This window comes from Seriola aureovittata, chromosome 22 (genome assembly GCF_021018895.1).
Source record: "Seriola aureovittata isolate HTS-2021-v1 ecotype China chromosome 22, ASM2101889v1, whole genome shotgun sequence".
Taxonomy (NCBI): domain Eukaryota; kingdom Metazoa; phylum Chordata; class Actinopteri; order Carangiformes; family Carangidae; genus Seriola; species Seriola aureovittata.
The window spans coordinates 20,202,346-20,225,081 of NC_079385.1; the positions used below are offsets into that span (position 1 = coordinate 20,202,346).

A 22,736-nucleotide genomic window follows, 5' to 3' on the forward strand; every position below is an offset into this window, starting at 1 on the left:
TTAACAGACCATAAACAAACATCTAACACCCTGAGTGTGTGTTTGTTTGTGTGCGTGTGTGTGTGTGTGTGTGAGAGGCTTATTAATGAGGCTGAACACACTCTTGTAGCTACCACACAGTAGGCGATGACAGACACACACACACACACATATACTTGAACTTCTCCCCTTGTGAGGACACTCATTAGCAGAATACATTCCCTAGACCCTAACCTTAACCTTAACCATCATAACTGCCTAACCCCCCCCACCCCAAAAAATAAAAAATAAAAATAAACCTGATTTTGACCTGAACCTTAAAAGACAAACTGCCCTTTGAATTTGTGAATGTGTGTCCTCACTGCATAAGGTCTGTTATTCTACACGGTCCTCACAAAGATAGAAGCACGAACACACACACACACACACACACACACACACACAGGGACCTTTGCTACACAGATATAATGAACCACAAACACAGCGATACTTCACTTATAATCCACTTGAGTGTGTGTGAACTGTGAATAATGGACTGTATATATTATGTGTTGCTGTAATTTGGTGAATATAAAACCAAAAGAACATAGAAATATTTCCATTTCTGAGGTTGTTTCTGATGTTATTTATTCCAGTTTGCTTTTACATAAATAATATGTGACACAGATATTGGAGATTTTTATGTAAAAGTGTATGAAATGGATCCAAAGGGTAACATACCGTATACTGTTGATGAGCCATGACATTATCATAAGTCCCTGTTCTGTGTTTTTGTTATGGTCTATAAACCTCATGAAGAAACTGAACCCTCGGAGCCACAGAGCTCCACTGATCCAAAAAACATCCAAAAAAAAACCATCAGGGAGCCGCACTGTGTACTGGGTGACATGTTCCTACATCACCATCAACACACACACTTCAGTTTGTTTTCACCCAGTCCCACACACACCGTCCTGCTGCCCCAAATACCCACTAATGCACCAAATGTGTATTCATCCACTGCTGAAAATAGTCCCCGACAACAACCACCCGCCAACTGTTTTTGGACATTTAAACAATTTTTTTTTTTTTAATATTTAAATTTAATCAATGTTTTCAAGGAGGCTGGACTACTACAAACTAACTGGATGTATTTCTACATTTTCCTGCTTTCATGAAAACCAACTAGAGCACCAAGTATGTATTCATCCACTGCTGAAAATAGTCTGTAATTACAACAGCCCCCAGCTGTTTTCGGACATTTTTAAGCCATTTTTAAATATTTCAATTTAATCAATGTTTTCAAGGAAGCTGTTGACTAAAACTAACTGGATGTATTTATATATTTTACTGCTTCCATGAAGACTAACTAGAGAACCAGATGTAGATTAATCCTCCGCTGAAAATAGTCCCGAACAAATGCACTCCTTCCTCCTGTTTAAATAACGTTTGAATGAAACTAGTATCCAGCTGTTTTAGTTATTTTATTAACCCTTTTTTAAAAATGCATTATATATATATGTGAGTTGTTTTAAAGATTTACATCTTCAGTGGGAGCCAAGGGAAGCCACACACAGCGTAGGGACGTCAGAATGTATGGGAGATGTCAACAATAACGAAAATGCAGACTAGTCCGACCCTTCTCTTTTAAATAATAGAAATACGTACATACGTTCCACCCTTCCAATGCACTTTTGTCATATTTTATTTAAAATGAACTATGATTTATTCATGTTGTTTATATGTTCATGTAGGGTAGAGTCCTTGTAGAGGTATTGATTCATCAAGTATGGAAGGTCTTCAACACTCAGTCTCACCTGGAGTGAAGCTTTACCTTGACTCCTCAGACCTCTCCCTGTTTCTCTCTGTCTCTCCTCAGGCTGAACCGTTTTGCTCTGATTCGTTTTGCTTTTGTTTGTCTTTAATTGACAGAACGCATCCACACACACACACACACACACACACACACACACACACACACACATACAGACACACAAAGCTTCACTGAACTGTGTTGTTTTGTTGTTGTAAATCAAAGCTTTTATGGATGTGACAGATTGGTTTTGCCAGCTGGCTTTATATAGCAATTTAAACGTCTCTCACACACACACACACGCACACGCACACACACACACACACACACGCACACACACACACACACACACACACACACACACACTGAATAATGGGAGTGTGGCAGGACTGTCAGGAAAACAAGAATATAAAGAGAAATGATCAGAGTCGTGGAGCTGAAACACACTAACTGTCTGTCTGACAAACTGTCTCTCTACACAAATCTGTCTTTCTGTCTCATCTCTTACTTTGTCCCCCGTCCTTCCTCACCCTCTCCCCTCCTCCTCCCTTCTGTGTGACTGAAATATTTTGGTCGGTCACATAAAAACAAATCATCAGCGACGTTGTTTGCGAATACCTCGTATGAGATGTATTGTTTTGTTAATAAATAGCACAAAACTATTAAAAAACTTGAATTAATTTTTGCCTTATGAATTATCAACAATAGATCTTCTAATGAACTTTGTAATAATAATAATAATAATAATAAACTTTATACAGCAATTTACAGACAAACATTTCAGGACTCTAATTAGGAAAAAGGAAAATTAAATCAGACAATTAAAAATAACACAAAATGAAAAAAGGAATGAAAACGCAGCAATCAGAACAATAAACAACAAGAACTGGAGCTTCAGACTAATCTGCATTTTCATCAGCATTATCAGTGACTGATATGGTAATACGATAGTTTTTTTCCTTACTTTTAAGGTCTTTTGTGCAATGGTTTAACTGACTTTGAGTGATTCTTTTAGTTAAGTAAGATAAGGAGAAAACCTTAAATGTTGAAAGATAAAACTTAAGGGTGTTTTGTGCAACTGGCCCCAGGACTCTGTATGGATCTAAGTGTGGATCCAACTGGTCTCTTTTATCCCTGGTCCAAGATACTGTGAGGTTCGTAGCTTGTGTCCTGTTGGTCTGGAACCTCACAGCTTGTTTATTGCCCTAGGTTCACCTAGTCTGGGCCTGTGGCCTAGAACTCTTCAGCAAGGCTTTTACCCTCCATCCTGTGTGGTCCCAACCCAAGTGTCCAGAACTCCACAGCCAAGCTCTCAGGCCGATCCCACCGGTCCAGCTCTTACCACATCTTGCTGTGGTCCAGATGCAACATGTCTCTCATCATGGATTCAACTGGTCTCTTATCCAAGCTCAAAGTGGTCCAGCTGCCATTGAGTTCTTTTTCTCAGAACTGTTGGTCTTTAATTCTGCAGCACAGGCTTTTATCCAAAATCAAGTTGCAAAACTTACCAACAATTGGCTGGTGGCCACCGTTGAATCCCCAACCTACCGCCAGTCACACAAAGATTAATTAAGCAGGAGGTTTGTTGTTGATAATGTTCATTTCCAATTCAGCTCGTCATAGCTAAAGACACCGTGAAAGTCTTTACAGTTTCACAGATATGTGGATGTAAACAGTGCTTGTGCCAAATGACAAACAAGACTTGTTTCTTGTTGGATGTCAAGGAGCTGTGAGGAGCTCCATCCAAACAGAGCGGAAATCAGATTCAGTCCCTCTGCTGAAGAGAGGGATGAATATTTATCAGTGAGGGTCAGACGAAGGGAGGAGAGGAAGAGGAGGATGATCAAAGGCACAGATCTGCTTTGTTCTGAGAGAGAGAGAGAGAGGGGTGAAGGAAGAATAAAGGTGCTGAGAAAGAAAACAGCAGGGTTTGCCCGCTCTGTCGTTTTCCCTCATTTTAATTCAGTGCGTCAATGCATAATTGGTTTGAAATTGTATGTGTGACGCAAGTAACATTATCTTAAAAATGCCAGCGAATGTAATGTAGTTTGTAAAATAAAAAGGTAGTCCGTCGCGGTGTCACTGTAATATGGTTCCCCTTAATGCTGTTTGTTGTCGCAGCAGAAAATTCCCCCTGAAGGTTCCCTGGAGCAAGACACCGGCAGTGCTGCTGCTACAAACACTGATCTGCATTTAACAAGTTGCCACTTTACCTGCATTAAGTGGCTTTTGACCACTGGGAGTAAAAGCAAACAGAGGCAGAAACAAAGCTCTGATAACTGCGCACACACACACACACACACACACACACACACACACACACACACACACACACACCACTCAGCTTTCATGTCCATCTGTGTCACCTTGAATTATTACTCGTGCATTGTTGTAGGGGCTGTGTGCAGGGGCAGGCCGACCCCCCCCCCCCCCCCCCCCTTTGCTTTTTCATTGGCAGAGGTTCTTGCAGCTGTATGTAGCCAAAGAGAAAAGGTTTGTAGTCACCACAAAGGGCCGAAAAAGATGCAAGATACTTCTGTAAAGAACAGTCCTTTTTTCATGATCAAATGAAGTGACAAAACCTGCAGTTCCTCTAACGACCACTAGAGTCTGGCTCCAACAGTGAGTCAGTCCCCATAGACTCCCATGTTAAAATGTCCAATTTTACAGTAGAAATAAACATGTTTACAGCCTGGTACAGAAACTGTTTTGGTCTCTAGAGCTAATTTCCTCCTTCATGACACCTGTTTATATAACTCACCTGTTTATATAACTCACCTGGCTTTACGTTTTAATGAGGCCGAAACAGGATGAGAGACGACAGAACGACTAATGAAGACAAGTGTGTTGTAAAAACTACAGAAGTCGTCATTTTTCATTATGACAGAAGTATCAAGTCGCTATGAAACGGAAAGTCTCTCCACTGTAAAATTAATTATATTTTCTATTTGTCAGGAGGCTTGAACAAACTCTACATGTACGAGATTAAGGGTTTGATGAAAACTGAAAACTTACTGACCCATTTCTAACATTAACATCCAGCTGGATAAAGGGTGAAATCCTTTCAAAGCAGCAGAACAAAAATCAAATGTAAACTGTCATGTTTAATGAAAGAGCAGCTCAGCAGCAGTTTGTCTGATAGAGAGGAAAAAAAACAGAGCTTGAAACTGATTTCACTGCAGAGTGGAAACCAATGCTTTGATCCGACTGCTTAATAATTAAACAGAAACCTTTACAGGAAAAATCTCACTAAATACATTTCCATCCCCATTCACTGGTTTTTATCTTTGTTTCTTCTTCCTGGGAGCGCGGTATCAACCGTACAGGAACCATTTGATCCCTTTTTTCATCGTCAGGTACGGGAGTGTATGACTGATCTTTTTAGTGCTGACCTGAGGTTATAACAGTGCGCAGCTATTGAGAAGTAAAATCCATCCCATGTCGACATTTTGCTGTATTTTATCTGTGGTTTGCAGCAACAGAGAGTTGTTGACGTACATGTAGATGTAACATAACGCCACTCTGTCCACATGTGTGATTAAAGGAGTTTTTTGTGAGATTTGCTAATGCTACACAGCCAGTGTTAGCATTATTTACCAGTCTTGCGAAGACCTTCAACCATTGTTGCACTTACAATAAAAGAGGTTAAAGTACGTCCTCTGAGCAGCTACTTCTTCAGGCCAGACTGGACGCTACAGTGACTCGGTATTGGAAAATGAAGAGGCAGTCTGACCGAGCCAGAGCTAGCTGGTTAGCATGCTAACTTCAGAAGAAGAAAAGAACTGATAGACATAGAAGCGAATGTTGGCTAAGTAGCAATAGCAAAACATGCACATAGTTCCTTTAGGCCACTTCATAAGCCAACCGGCATTGAATGCATTATCACGTTATCTAACAGACTCCTGGAGCATCATACAAGCCTTGGTTAAACAATAATAAACAAAGGTTACGGGAACGATTGTTGACATAATTTTGTAAAAAAGAGAGTTAGCTGTTTGCTAGCTACAGCTGTTCCTTTCTGTCGAAAAGGAGCTAGTTGAGGTGGTGTGGACATCTGATCAGGTGCCTCCTGGCCACCTTCTTTTTGGAGGTTTTCCAGGCTCATTGATCTGGTAGGAGATCCCAGGGTAGACCCAGAACCCGCTGGAGGGATTATATATCCCATGTGGCCTGGGAACGCCTCCGGATCCCCGAGGAGGAACTGGAGAATGCTGCTGGTGAGAGGGACATCTGGACTACCTTTGCTTAACTTACTGCCATCGCAACCCAACCTCAGGGAAGCGGAAGAAAATGGGTGGATGGATGGATGGTCACAGAAACAGTTCCTTCTTGTATTCTTCCCGGAAAATGAGATGTTTTGTTTAGATTTCCCAGAAAATGAATTGCAGTTTAACCCTATTGATCTTAATAAGGGTTCGCTCCATTGTACTTTTCTTTGGCACCGCAAAGAAATATGTAGAGAGGCCAAGAAGAAAAGTAGATAATTGTGTATGTGAAGTGTAATTCAAAACTATATTTACAGTTTTCTCTTTCATTTGATTAGTTTTCACATTTCAACATTTATGCTGTGAGTGCGCAGTTGAACTGGTGACCTCACACTTCTCATCATGCGGTTACAACTAAATCTGGCAGAGTTTTGTTTTCCATGGACTGCCCTGGTCTCCGCTGTGACTGCAGCTCCGCCTCGGGGAGTTGAACCAGCGCTTGTTGAGCCAGGCAGCGGCCGCAGCTGAACAGTCTGCCAGGTCCCACGGGGTGGTCGGTTTGAATCCCTGCCCAGACACAGACTCAGCGCTGCCAGAGAGAAAGCAGGAGACGTTAGTATGCATGTCTGAACACATTCTTCTGCTTCACTACATCTGCTTCACGAGCTGTGGACCATGTGTGTGTCCGTACAGGTGAAGGAGGGTGAAGCCAAATAGGTTGATAGAGCAGTCTGAGATGGGTGAAGTCCACCAGAATCATTTGAATGAAATGCATTTTTTATTGCGGCTCTTTCAGACTCAACTGAGACTGAGCAAGAAGCAACGAACTAACAGGAGAGTGAGGGAAATGTCAATCGCTCACAGCTGTGAGCAAACACTGACATCAACGTGTGTGACGGATGGTAAAGAACGGAGAGACAGGAAGATGGTTGTATGATTGGAGAGTGGATCGTGCATTGATCATACATTTCAATTTAGCTCTTTATTTATTTAAATTTGATTAAATTTCTTATCACACATCGTATGTCTGCTGTTTCAGAGGTCTGTCAAGCAAGCAACAACCTTTGGAACTTCCTGTCAGAACTTTTCAGAATGAAAGCTCACAATAGCTTGAAATAAAGCATTGCTGCAATGGAAAGAAAAAGAAAGAAAGAAAGAAAAAGATCTTTCTTGTGCTTTTATTTTGTTGGCAAAATAGCTAGGTAACTTTTTATTTTAATTTTGTGTTATTATTTTATCATTTTGTTTAATTTGTTGTTTAAAGTTTTTTTTTTCATTATGCTCAGTATTTCATATCGCAAATAAAGTCCATGTTATAATTCTGATTTGAATGTTGACGTAAACACTTTATGAATTTGAAACTATCCTGTGGTAAAACCAATGTGACATGAACCAGGCATCAGACGTGAAAATGCTTCAAACCATGAGTTTGTTTCAAATGTGTAAATGTTTGGTCGTCTTTATCAAAAGACAAAAAAAAAGTCAACACTGTGAATCTGTCCACAGATGAAACCGCAGTTCGGCCACAGTGACGCAGCATAGGTTGCATCCGCAGCGGTTTAACATGTTTTTCTAGGTCAACAATTCTACAGTTCATCTTCAAACAGAAGTGTTAGCGCTGCGTCTCCACCACCTGCCAGTGTGTGATTGATGCCACCTACGCTCTTTGAAGTGGGATTCCTCGCCTGCGCCGCTACATATAGACACCAGCCTCTGATCTCCATTAAGGCGGATGCTCTCTGCGCCTCCGTCACTTTAAAAACAAACAAAGCCCCGGTCATCTGTTTCTGATGCGCTGTGGTAGCGTCTGGTTTTCCCTGATGGCTGGATGTGTTGGCGCCCCAGAGGCCAGCGCTGCCGTTGGTCTGAGTTGTGTGACTTTGGGCCACGTAATTAAACTTGACTTTTGTCAAGCGCAGAGCAAAATGTTCCAAATAGGACTTTAACTCTGCTACACTCACATGCACAGTATCACTTTCTCTGGACTTCACCGAGCCGACTTTGATCAGCTGAAGGACAATTTAGTGCAGAAAACACTGAACGCTGCCAAATATGTATAGAAACACACACACTCACACACACACACACACTGTGCAGCGGTATGATACCCGCAGTGTGTGCCTCTCCTGCAGACGGAGGCTTTAATGAGGGTTTAAAGTGAATTTAGTGCTGAACTTCTTTTATTTTATTTTTTTGACGATCGTCAGCCATCCGCTCTGCAGCTGAAGGTTTTAAAGGGAACGTTCAGTCTCAGAAACAAAGCTGGCAGGGACACACATTTGTTCCCAAGCGTTGCATCGTTTTCATTCAAACGGCGTTGCCAGGAAACAGCCCGGGTCCAAATGTATTACTCTTGTGACCGTACGTTTTCGCTATCAGCAAAGTTCAGTCTGCAGCTGATTTTTTTTAAGGTGGTCCGCCTTTATTAGACCTGACTGTTGCTCTCCCCTGAAGAGGCTCTGAGGCACCCTGGGTAAAAACTCACCGCCCAATCAGGTGGTAGCATGCTCTGTAAGCAAGAGCCAAACCCACTGCTCCCAACGTTGCCGGTTGCCCCCGGGCGTTGCTGATGAATAAGTTCTGCTTCGTGGTGTCGGCTCGGGGCGTACGCTCTGCCGGCTGCTGTCAGGCGGCCACGTCAGAGCGAGTCCCCCGTCTCCACGCTCTGAGTTCATTGTCCACACCTTTGCACCTTGTGGCATTTTGAGCTTCGTGGCTCTATGGATGGCGGCGTTGGTCCGGACTGTGCAGATATTCATGGTCCCCAGAGGATGGATCCTAATGACGTTTCATCTAGAGCCACCGGCAGGTCGACGTTTGTGGTTCTGAGTGAAAAGTCTCAACAAATATCGGTTAAATTAAAATTCAGTAAAGATATTCATGGTCTCCTCAGGATGAATTGTATGAACTCTGGTGAGCCCCGTCATCAGGTCAAAATTAAAACAATTTCTGTATTAAAAACTACATTCACGGTTCCTTCAAAATATATTTGCTGTTGCAAATTAATTGTATACGAACGCGACTTGTAGGAGACAGGTCAGCTATCTATCTATCTATCTATCTATCTATCTATCTATCTATCTATCTATCTATCTATCTTGTCATTGTGAGCATGTTAGCAGGCTGATCTTAGCATTTACTGCACATTTATAAATAATTTTGCATCAGCTGTAGATTTGCATGCATTTGTATTTTTCACACAACACATTGCGTCGTGGGATTGTGAATTTATGAGGTCACCACACAGAACAAGTCTCCGATTCAAAAACTGACTATATGGTGAATAGAGAGAGATTTTGGACACTGTCAGATTTCCTCAGTGTTGAACTCTAAACTGATCTTGTCTCCGTTTGAAGTCATTTGTTTTTATTTGGACACATCTGATTTAGTTTCTTTAAACACACCATCATATAAACATTAATTCTTCTCAGTTGAAATTATTATATCTCGACAGAAAACTAAGTGAAATAAGTGAATGTTTCCTCTGTGTGTGTTTTGTGCAGTGGTTTGGTGACCTGGTGACTCCGGTCTGGTGGGAGGACGTCTGGTTGAAAGAAGGTTTCGCTCATTTCTTTGAGTACGTCGGGACCGACTTCCTCTTCCCAAAGTGGAACATGGTGAGTGATTTATTTCAAGCCATGTGTTCATCACGCTCATTGATCTTCCCTCTTTCAACTGCGAACTCATACTCTCAATAACGATGACGTTCTATTTTTAGCTGCTTCAGGAGATTCTTTTCAGTTTGATGCTGAATAAAATATTAAATATTTTTATATTATTTTCAATATGTTAAGAAAATGAAAAAAGAAAAAGGGTCAGAACTATGATATTTTCATTTTTCTTTTTTCAAAGAAAGAAAAAAGAAAAAAAAGAATCTAGGATTAAAGGTTCCCTTATGAGCTTTCACAGCTTTCAACCACTGGTGTCTTTTTAAGCGAATGGACTGAAGAGCTCAAGTAAAACAGCCAAAAACGTACAATAACTGTGTGATGCAGAAAATCCTCTTATTTGATGATAGGAGTCTGATCTTTTATTCAAGACAAACAGGAAGTGAAGCTTTCCATCCAGCATGTTCAAGTGCATTCAGATGTCCTGAAGTTCTGTCTGTTACCTCATGAAATTTAAATTTTCTCTCCTCTGATGGTTTCAGGTGAGTCAAAAATTTTCAGCTCAAGGCTCCAGTCAGTCAGAAACGAATTCGATTTTTTTTTCCAAGAGTAAAACATTGAAAAATCTCCAGACACCAAAATACAACACGGGTAGAAAACCAAAAACCTGATGTCAAAAAAAAAAAAAAAACTGAATTTTGAAGAAGTAAAACAAACTGGAAATTAAATCAAACTTTAAACCTGGTTCATTTTTTTTTCTGTCAGTTGTGAAGTACAGAACCTCTCTGGACCGTGTTCATTGGTGTTGGTTGTACTTTGGCAGAAAATAATTCCCAGAGGAAAGTGTTGACAGAGAGGTCTGAGGATTATCCAGAGGAAGTGGGACAGTTTTTGTTGAACGCTTTGAGCAGCACAAATAAGACACCATTCAGCTCCATTGTGTTGAGGTGGTGGCAAAATAAAACTGAGACTGTCTGCAACGTTAGATACGGCTACAGGGAAACAGAAAAATGTTATCTTTTAATAATTTGGTTCAACTGACAACTAAGCTCAAGTAGAAGTGGAGTAAGTTATCTCAGGTGTTAGAGAAGTAAAAAACAGTTACAGCTCAACTGTGTTAGAAAATATCTTTGATAAGATGTTAAAGGCACATAAAGAATTAAAGCTCCTCCAGTGTAAAGGTGTGTGTCCATGTGTAGTGTGATTATAGATCAGCTCTAGCTTCTATATTAATACTGTGAAAGTATCAAAGCCTCAGTCCACAGAGAAATGCACACAGCCTGTATTCAGAAACTGAGCCTTAAAACCAGCCGTCAGGACTTCTGGAACTTTGTGATGTCACAACAAAGCAGCCACCAAGCCCCGCCCACCTGGACCCACCATCCAAACCTTTACAGGATTTGGTTTCTCTGAGTGTTTTTACCTGAAATATATATATATATATAGGCTCCAAAATGGCTTTTCTAAAATAAAGCTGCACAACACAACACTTGTTAGTAATATTTATTCATCACTGGTTTGGCTTTGGATGCACATTAATATAAAATATCATCAGTAAAAAAGGTCAGCTACGACTCCTAAGGAGCCTTTGGGTGAGAAATAACTTAATAACCAATTCAGTCCCTGTGGCACCATGTTTTTGTTAACAACTACAATGATAAAGTGTTCTGAATTAGCTATAGCCGAGACTTCCACCTGTGACCGGCTTCCTCTCCAGAGCAAACAGCAGCTGAGGATCATGGGTATTGTAGTATTTACAGCTGGTCATATGGAAAAAAATTGATTTTTCAAAAAATGAAATAATGAACATAAACCTACAGGATTGTTAAAATATTCAGGAGACTTTTTTCTTTATTGAGGAACAGTGAGGATGGAAAGAAACTCTCTGTTGTTGTTGTCCTAAGAAAACCCTGTATCTCCAAATTATGTAATCTGAAGTATGACCCTTTATTCATCTCTCAGGATAAATGAATAAATCAAAAACCACATGCATTGTTTAAAAAATGTCACACAGCTTAAAGCTTAAAAAAAAAAGCTCATGAAAACCCGAAGATTTTGGAGATGTGGGGTTTTCAAAAGTTCTCATTCAAACCTAATGGGAATGTCTGAAACAAATATTCCCTGCTACAGATCTGTTTCTACCAACCCTCCTTATTTCTCTTTATTGCATAAAACATTACATAACTTATTCTAGCGTTTGGATGAGCAGTGAGTGTGTGAGAAGAAGAAAGTTAAAACTGGCTTTTGAGGAGGAGGAAGTCCTGAGTGCGAGGTCTCCTCCTGAACTCTTCCTGCTTCCTCCACTCGCACCGATCAATATCTGATTCCTTCTTTTTTCTAAAAGTGTTTTCCTGCAGTTCAGCAGATAATATTCAGCGAAGATCCACAGCCAGGGAAAATCCTGTTTTATTTTATTCTGCTCAGGTTGGCAAACAAAGCGATGCGCAGAGTGAGTCAGCTCAAAACACAGTGAAATTAGAAATGAATTCGTGCTCAGATTTGCTCAAAAACTCCCAGACCTGCGATTCCTCAGATTCCCCCTGAAACTCAGTGGAAACTTCTCTGAAACAATGAATGCTGCACAACTTTAAATTACAGCACACACCTTCTCCGTGCTGCTCTGTTTCTGCCGATGTACGCCGTGATTTACTTCCAATAGAGAATGTGTTTACACCAAAACACCTTATCTTGTGCACGCACACACCGTCTGTTATACTGAGCGACATGGCATTTTTAAATCCCTGTTACTGTGGTTCTGCACGGCTGGACGCTTTAATAGAAACAAAGTGTTTCTCCAATAACAAGCACAATGATGATAAAGCGGTCTTTTCCTGATAAAGCAATTTATTTATAATACAGGTTTTTATTTAAAAAGCCATTTCCATCAGCAGCAAGTCGCAGCACTGAGGGGGGAAGAAGAAAACACAGAAAAACCATGAAACAAATAAAGATATGACAAGGGAGGAAATGCCTCGTGGACTATTTCTGCATTATAACCAACCACTTTGCCAATCAGGGTTTATTATATTATTCTTTAACTGAACTGAAGTGGGATTGAAGTGGGTCAAACAGAATTACATCAGCTTCATACAGACATAAAGGAATATCTGCAATGTTTACTACCATATAACACAAGTATTAAAGTCACAATACAATATTAAAATGTGAAAAAAGATGCATCAGTTACAGCCAAAAAGAACCTTTGGCAGAAACAGCAGTTTGCTGCAGATCTCTTCTTCTCTGATTGTGGTCCAGCTTGATCAAAGTCTTTCCCTTAATCATAAGTGCTTTAAAGTTAAAGTAACCTCTCGAGGGCTCTACCCGACCAATTTATGTCTTTAGCAGAATTACACCGCTTGGTTTGGAGGAGTGTAACACCAACCTGCCTCTCGTATGTTATCAAAGGCCAAATTTTAGGGTCTGTTTCTTTTCCGTCATTGTGTTCACATGATTTTCAAAACTACTGCAAATTCTTTCTGCAAGCATTTTAATTTTAAACCAGAAATACCAATGCAATGTGTTTTTTGTTAGATACCTGTAGATTAGACCAGCGGCTCCAAACTTTTTCCAACTCTTGGCTCATTAGAAAATAACAAAAATGTTGGCGGTCCACATTGGACCTCATTACAATACAAGTATACGATGTGGTCCAGCGGCAAAGCGGTCGAGCCGACAACATCTTAAAAGTTCCTATCATTGGCTTATCATAGTGATAATCCATCATTAGAAAATAACTATGAAATTAGTTTCTAAAGTTTTAATGCTATTAAATATAATTTTTGGACATTTTTAAGACATTTAAAAACTTTTTTTTTAATTATCAAAACGAGGTATTACACTTAAATATCAATATAAACAATTCCACATATCAAACACAGGGAACTACAGTAGAAACAAAGGGCTGCCTCAAATAAACCTGTTACCTTCTCCAGTTGAGGCCCCCGTCACTGGAAATACAGCTTTTGAAAACTGTTGTTGATCTGCTGTAAATGGGAAAAGTCCAACAAATGGTGTAATAACTTCAAAGAGGGAAAAAGAAAAGTAGAAGTAGGAAAAACACAGGTCAGGGGAAAATGTCCAGCAGGAGATAACGGATGTGAAACGAATGGACCTCCAATCGAAAATATGAAATATTCATGTTAAAGAGAGCCGAGGACAACCGATATTCATCTTCTCCCTCCTTCTTATAAATGGACACTTACCCAATAAGTAAAGAGGCTGTATTAATTACACTCCACTTTCACAAGTGTGTTTGCAGTCCGTTTATCTCAAGGCTGGTTCCACCCGAGGGTTAAATGGAAATAGATAAAATTCAAATAATGTAATCTGAGAGCAGTTTATGGAAAAATGACCAGTTTTAGGCAAAACTAGTAAATTTAACATCTGACTGATCAACAACAAACTAATGCAAAAGAAGGTAAAAAGAAGTTCTGTTTTAAACTTTGAGCTTTGTGACACTTTCAAACAATCCAAGTGGGTTTTGAGTTCTGTATTTATCCACAAGGGAATTGAGAATTCATGCCAAGTTTTTAACTGACACTGAGATGAGGAAGAAGATGGAGGGAGGAGAGGAAGGAGAGGAAAATAGAGCGGAAGTGAAGCAGGATGGAGGGCGGAGACGAGTTCAGCAGCTGCTCCTGAACGCAGCCCTGTCTCTCCATCTGTGTGTGTTTGTGAATACACTGACTGTTGGCCTATTAGTCAACCCTCCACATGTGGGTCCATCTGGTTCATAATGACCATATGGTCCAGGTGGACCCCCCTCTGTGTCTCTCTGCAGGTGATTTAAAGTCTTTGTTAATTAGAGCTGATGTCTCATTTAGTCTGATTTTTTTGTTTGTCTCACTGAGTAATGTTGGCTTCATCCAAATGTGCCATTTAACTAATTAACTGATTGTATAATTTTTTGGCGAGGTCCCCTGATTCAGCTTCTTCGTGTGTGTGTGTGTGTGTGTGTATGTTTCTGTTGACTGATGAAAACAATAGTTTATTTTTACCCAGGTATTAGCCAGATCCTTTGAAGAAGGATCAGTCTTGTATAAACAAACTGTTGAGTTAAAGTTGAGTTCATTAACACCTGAGATTAAATAAAACTTTAACACCCTCACACCAGATATTAGACAGGTTCACTACCATTGATTGTACAGAAATCCATATTACAGATTTAAAATGTTCTCACTCAGCCATTTCTGTTTCAGTAATTCAGAATAAAATCACATCTACCAAGAAATAGACTGATCCCATTCTGTAAAATCAAAATGTTTCTGTTGCTTGTAACGTTAATTAATTATTATCTTGAGAAACCTTTGTTTAAATAGATGTAGATTCATTAAAACCATATCTACTTAATAAACAACTTTAATCCATGTATTACACAGAGCCACATTGGACCAGGAATTACCCATATCCCAGCAGATACTGTTCATTTAAAAAAAAAAAAAAAAAAAAAAAGGTTCCTGTTCATTCAGTTCATTAACGACTAAAACTTAATAAGCCACCAATTCCATTGCCTAACAAGATGGAGGTTCATTAAAACTAAATCTCCATAGTAAACACTGTAATCCATGAATTAAACAGAGCCACACTTCTCCGGATTTAGCCTGATCCCTGGGGTAATTTAGACAGAGCTCGTTACAGCTCAACATGTTTGTAGATGTCTATTAAAACCCTGAAACCAGAAGAGCAGAGGAATAGAAGAGAAGAAACGAGAGAAAGAAAAACACAAAACAGAGAAAAACATAGAACCGATGCAATAAGACAAAGAATGAGGGAAGGAAATAAGGAGACAGAACAAGGAGATAAAATAAGGAGAAGATTTAATGAGAGAAACTACAAGATGAAACTGGGCTATGGCGAAAGAATGGAAGAATGAAGAGTGGAAAAAAGATGACAAAGCAATAAGAGAAATTACAAGGAGAGTAAATGGATGACAAAAAATTACAATCACAGATTAAACAGACAAATTAGAAAACTAAACCTTTATTTACTGATCCGACTGTTCAATTAAATCAGAATTTGTTTATTGACTTTGTTTTCAAAACTTAATTATTTAACTGGATTCTGTTGAATGCTGAACAGGAAGAAAACAAACTCTGGATTCCAAACATCACACACTTAAATTATAGGGACCTGACCCTATGTACTGACATTATAGGGACCTGACCTATGTAATGACATTATAGGGACCTGACCCTATGTAATGACATTATAGGGACCTGACCCTATGTAATGACATTATAGGGACCTGACCCTATGTAATGACATTATAGGGACCTGACCCTATGTAATGACATTATGAGGACTTGACAACTTATATCTATATTATGAGGACCTGACCCTATGTAATGACATTATAGGGACCTGACCCTATGTACTGACATTATAGGGACCTGACCCTATGTACTGACATTATGAGGACTTGACCTTATGTACTGACATTATAGGGACCTGACCTTATGTACTGACATTATAGGGAACTGACCCTATGTACTTACATTATAGGGACCCGACCCTATGTACTGACATTATAGGGACCTGACCCTATGTACTTACATTATAGGGACCTGACCCTATGTACTGACATTATAGGGACCTGACCCTATGTACTTACATTATAGGGACCTGACCCTATGTACTGACATTATAGGGAACTGACCCTATGTACTGACATTATAGGGACCTGACCCTATGTACTTACATTATAGGGACCTGACCGTATGTACTGACATTATAGGGACCTGACCTTATGTACTGACATTATAGGGACCTGACCCTATGTACTGACATTATAGGGACCTGACCTTATGTAATGACATTATAGGGACCCGACCGTATGTACTGACATTATAGGGACCTGACCGTATGTACTGATATTATAGGGACCTGACCCTATGTACTGACATTATAGGGATCTGACCCTATGTAATGACATTATGAGGACTTGACAACTTATATCTATATTATGAGGACCTGACCCTATGTACTGACATTATAGGGACCTGACCCTATGTACTGACATTATAGGGACCTGACCCTATGTAATGACATTATGAGGACTTGACAACTTATATCTATATTATGAGGACCTGACCCTATGTACTGACATTATAGGGACCTGACCTTATGTACTGACATTATAGGGACCTGACCCTATGTACTGACATTATAGGGACCTGACCTTATGTAATGACATTATAGGGACCTGACCCTATGTACTGACATTATAGGGACCTGACCCTATGTACTGACATTATAGGGACCTGACCCTATGTACTTACATTACAGGGACCTGACCCTATGTAATGACATTATAGGGAACTGACCTTATGTACTTACATTACAGGGACCTGACCTTATGTAAATACATTTACCTACTAACGAACACCTGATTCCATCTGGTGAAGATGTGTTTTTCATGGTTAGAGTAAGGTTCAAGGTTGGTTAAGGGTTGTTGTAGAGGTAGTGGTTGATGGTCATGGTCTCCAGAGAATGTGCGGTGTCTCCATTAGTGACCAAAAAAACACCTGTTTGTGTTTTTAGGAGAAGCAACGCTTCCTGACTGACGTCCTCCATGAGGTGATGCTATTGGACGGCCTAAGCTCCTCCCACCCGATCTCCCAGGAGGTGGAACAAGCGACGGACATCGACCGAGTCTTCGACTGGATCGCCTACAAGAAGGTAAGCACCTGTTCATGCCAGGACATTAATGTACCCACATGAATTCATTAATCCCATGAAAGACAGTGCTCTCAGTGACATGGTGACTGCTTGAGGACGAGGTTTTGATCTTCTGTGGCTGAGGAACACGTTAGTATTGATCCTACGAATACACGTCAGCTTGCTCTGGCCTTTTGGGCATTAGCTCCCCTGATCCTACAACAGTAGTCCCTGAGAAACCCAGGGGCTCTGTTGTTATAGATATTCTGACTCACGCTGAGATGTAGTCATCCCTCAGAGGCAGCCACCTGAGATGGTGGAATAGCTGTTTACTCATGTGTGCTCTTGAGTTTCAATCCAACACAGCTCTGTCTGTAGTTTCATTTGAAGTGTTTTTCCCCAGACGAACAGATTCAGGAGTCAAAACAACTCACAACAAGAGAGTTTGCCAGCGATCTCAAAGTCTTTATCAGTCAAAGAAGCTTTTTTAACCAAGAAAAACACCGGTTCTAGCCAGCAGCAATGATCTAGCAACGAGCTAGTCAAGCCAGCTCGGTCGTAAGCACAGTTTATTCAATGGATGTATTTGTACCATCAACTCCTGTCTCATAACCGTCCACATGCCAGATGTGTCCTCAATCAAACAGAGCAGGGTCATACAGAACTGTGAAGCCAGATGTTGATGTTCTCACCTGTTGATGAATCTAAAGGTGTGCTTCTCCATGCTGTCTGCAGGGGGCAGCGCTGATCCGGATGCTGGCTAACGTGATGGGACAGCCGCTGTTCCAGAAAGGTCTCAACGTAAGTTCATGTTTTTCCTGCGGGTCCAGCTGTGTATACAGAGGTTTATATATCTGAGGACAGCAGGGGCAGCTGGCTTTTGGTTTTTTAAAATTTGTCCCAAGCACAATATGGAAGGAGTCAGACCGAGGCTGGGAGCTTAATGTGTGTGTGTGTGTGTGTGTGTGTGTGTGTGTGTGTGTGCGCTTCGCTATAGTTTGGCTAAACCCTGACTGTTTGGAACGCGCTGAGCATACAGATGGGCAGCAAAGCAAAGTGGATTTGGCTGCAGGGGCAGTTTGAGAGGAAGTTTTGCTTCTTTTTCTCTGCTGTAAAACCATGTCACTGGTTACAACTCAATCCAATGCAACTGACCTGAATTCAACTAGAATAAAGCTGCAGGTCCTGTAAAAAAAAAAGGGGGGAAAAAAAGGACCAAATGCAAACTTTTTAAAGCAATTTCTAAACCTACAGAGGGTCAATTTGTAATATTAAAATGATTGATTTTGGGTATACAGGACAGTAGCCAACTTTCAAAGCCTTCTCCATGTTGCCAGAAACGTGAAAGATAAAATATACTCCATAAAAATCCTTCCCCTTGCCCCAAAAGAAACACCAAGTCAGTAGTAGTTACATGTGTGTGCAGTGTGACAGCAGCCAAACATGAAATAATAAAACCTCAGTTTAATGAGGCACCATAAGTTTCTGTTTGTTTTTACTTCTCCTACAGTTTGTTCAGGGACAAGTTCAAAGAAAAGATCAATAAATTGATCTGTGGTGACGAAGGGCGACGCTGGCTGATGTACAAAGTGATGAAACATGGATCAGAGTGAGGGACAAGAACTCTTTCATACAACTCCCAGCGTCGTCTATTAACAGCTCCATATGATAATTGAATATTGAAAGTGTTTCAAGTTTCACTCACAAATTAGTTTTTATTGACTTCACCCACTTACAGCACACAGTGGTTAACATTAGTGGTGTTAATGACTGTGTTGCATTATTTATCACTAAGCTGTTGTGTGGCTGCTAACTGGCTCTGTGATGGTTCACACTGGTTAATGTTAACGACTCCGAAACATCAGGGGAGCGAAAAGTGAAGATGAACTTGGTGAGTTAAAGCTCCTCCAGTGTAAAGGTGTGTGTCCATGTGTAGTGTGATTATAGATCAGCTCTAGCTTCTATATTAATACTGTGAAAGTATCAAAGCCTCAGTCCACAGAGAAATGCACACAGCCTGTATTCAGAAACTGAGCCTTAAAACCAGCCGTCAGGACTTCCTGTAACTTTGTGATGTCACAACAACCCCTGACTTAGTGGCGTTCCTAGAGTGAGGTCCCAGACAAAAGATTGGCATGGGGCCCCTCCAATCAGCATTCATCACCATTCTGTAATAAATAATCTGACACCAGTGAAAAATTTATGAAATATAAAAATTTTTTTTATTCCAAATGTTGATTTTAGTTAAATTTTTTAAATATGAAAACGAAAAAAGAAAAAAATATTCAGTCGGACAAATACGTGAATGAGCGCACCTAACGACCAATCACCAATCCACGTTGTGTTTATTCTAAATGGGGCCCCTTTAGGGGGGTCTCCTACTGAGATGTCATTGTAAATCGTCCATTAGTTGTTTAAGGAGGTTTAAAGTTTAAGTTTTTCTGAGTGTTTTGTCTGAAATCTGCTTTATTTTTATTGGATCACTCAGAGAACAGTCAGCCAATCAGAAGAGAGGCTCAGAGCCTCCTCTCTTCTGATTGGCTCACTGACCTGTTGTTGCTAGAGGTGCAGAACGAAGCCTGAGAGAGGAGATGTAAAACTACACTGAGATGTTTTTTGGTTCCTAAAACCACAAATATATCTTCTTATGGATCAAAACTTCAAAATAAAACACAGGAGAAGAAGAAAATATTGGACCTTTTAAAAGTTTTTTTTTCCAGCAACAAAATATTTTTTTTTTTTATCCACAAAACTGCAAGAGTTCATTTTTCAGTGACTGTGAAAATGATGTCATATGATGTCAGGTGAAAGTGGGTTAAATATAATAGTTTTATTCTGAATACAGTTGTGAAAAATGTGTATGAATGTGCCACTCATACTCTCAGAGACGCCGACACACTGTGTCCTGGTTTCTCCTGCAGGAACTCTCAGTGACCTGGAACCAGATTCTATATAGAAACACTGCTGATCCAGCAGCAGAACACACAGACTTTACCTGTGAGTGTGTGTCTGTATACGACATGCTGAGCGTTACAACACACAACCTGATAAAAACAGTCCTCAGCTGCATGAAAAAAATATTTTCTCTTCGTATAAAAGAGACTTTCACAGACGTAAACTCATTCCCAGGGAAGCTTTACGCTCTAATCAGATGTTTAGAGAAAAATATGACAGAAAAAAAACCACACAAAACCGACTTCACCGACACTCGGAGTCTCATTCTTACAATTTGGGGTGTGACAGGAGCCTCAGCCCAAATAATCCAGCTTCGCCTCGACTCCATGAAGGTTTTCATTGCATCTGCAGCATCGTCTCTCTCATGGTTGTGTTTTTAAAACGGCTCAGATTCAGTTTAGTAGCTAAAGACCTCACGTGGATTTAACAAAGTGTTACACTCAGTTTTAGTGGTTTTCAAAATGCTTCTTCGTTCTTATTTTTAATTTGTCTTTAAAAGCTTTAAACCTAAAGCTGTGTGTAATTTCTATTTTAATATCATTCATTTTAAATGCATGTATTCTATAAGATAAGCAGTTTTTCCTTTTTGAATTTCCATACATGAATTATATGTACATATAAAATAAAAACACATATAGTGATATATGAGTCCCGCCCATACAAATATGTACATGAGTATATTTCCATTTCAAGGTCTGTCAATACATGATATTATATATACAGGGTCCAAATGTCTGAGGTATACATATTTAAGATTAATAAGAAATGAATAATAAGTAATGTATGTTTTTTTATTAACTTACATATATAAATTAAATATTTATTGTTAACATATATCCTCGCAACATGTTTTACCACGTAAAAATAAATCATATAGTTTTAATTAATATGAATAAGTGATAATAATATATCACCTTACATGTGACATATATGTCATATATTCAGTTTCTGTATGGAGAGGAACCCAGACCAACAAAATGAAATAAATGAACACGTTAGAAACACACCGAGGAAGCAGGAAGTGTTTGTTGACGGAGGATGAAGGTCGAGGTTCCCATCATCCTCGTCAGTATCGCTCTCCGAACCTGAAACCTGTGTGTGTGTGTGTGTGTGTGTGTGTGTGTGTGTGTGTGTGTGTGTGTGTGTGTGTGTTTGTTTATCTCTGTTCATGTCAGCTTTAGCCAAGGTGACAGACTCTAACTCATCAAAGCAACGCACACACACACACACACACACACACACACACAGTTTGTTGTTATCATGTGTGTCATCTTGTTCCAATGAAGAGGTTCTTCTTTGCCTTATCAACCTCCATACACATGACAACAACTGAGCGAGGAACACACACACACACACACACACACACACACACACACACACACAGGACAGGGGAAAGCTCCCCTCTCTCTTGTAGCAGCAGATTAGAGCTCTTTCTCTGCAGGTGTTCTGTGTTATCTCGTGCTGCTTTCCTGCCTTTTTCTTGTTTTATTACAAACTGAAACATCCACCCGCCTCCCTCGGCTTCCACGCTTCCCGACTCTCTGCGGTGGGAATGAGTTTTTCCTCCTGATACCGGAGACAGACAGAGATCAAACCAGACACAACTGTCACCGACGAATTACAGGTTGTGAAGGGAGCCACCACACCACTAAGCCCCTTTTGAACTGGGAGATTCTCTCCGGGAGCTTCTTTCTGAGTCTTCGCTTTGTTCATTACTTTAGAAAATATAACGTGGAGTTTTGAAGCCGGAGCGGGGATCGAGTCCAAAGCCCTTCAGAGTCGACACAGGAGCTAACCCCGACCCCGCTGCTGCTCGTGTCACTGAGACTTCATGTTCATTCTTCAAACAACAGTCACACACTGTTTCTTTTCAGGTTCACGTTCATGTTGTGTTTTAGTTTTACAGATTAAAGCTCCATATTTTCCACTTTTATTTTGAAGTGCTGATCCATCAGAAGATATAAAAACCATCTCAGTGTAGTTTTACATCTCCTCTCTCAGGCTTCTCTCTGGAGCTCTAGTAACAACAGGTCAGTGAGCCAATCAGAAGAGAGGAGGCTCTGAGCCTCTCTTCTGATTGGCTGACTGTTTTCTGAGTGATTCAATAAAAATATAGCAGATTTCAGGTAAAAACACTCAGAGAAACCAAATCCTGCAAGGTTTGGATGGTGGGTCCAGGTGGGCGGGGCTTGGTGACTGCTTTGTTGTGACATCACAAAGTTCCAGAAGTCCTGACGGCTGGTTTTAAGGCTCAGTTTCTGAATACAGGCTGTGTGCATTTCTCTGTGGACTGAGGCTTTGATACTTTCACAGTATTAATATAGAAGCTAGATCTGATCTATAATGTCACTACACTTCCTTCCTTCCTTCACCTCTCTGCCAGCCTGGGTGATGATTGGCCTGAAGTCACATGACCACATGCCTAAATAATCTTTGTAGCAGCCTCATTGGCTGGTGTGTATATTTTGTGTGCTGACCCTGATGAAGACCAGACGCTGAGAGACGTCGCTGCAACAATAAGTAACGATGCTTTTATTCATA

General features: G+C 40.3%; 1 protein-coding gene across 1 annotated transcript in view; it reads left to right on the plus strand.

Moving 5' to 3' along the window:
- Positions 1–22,736, plus strand: part of LOC130163510 (thyrotropin-releasing hormone-degrading ectoenzyme-like) — a 147,151-nt gene that overhangs the window by 88,472 nt on the left and 35,943 nt on the right. Inside the window, exons 6-8 of the mRNA XM_056367772.1 lie at positions 9,480–9,593; positions 17,124–17,261; positions 17,976–18,041. Of these exons, the coding sequence (XP_056223747.1) occupies positions 9,480–9,593; positions 17,124–17,261; positions 17,976–18,041 (318 nt within the window). The remainder of the gene's footprint in view (positions 1–9,479; positions 9,594–17,123; positions 17,262–17,975; positions 18,042–22,736) is intronic.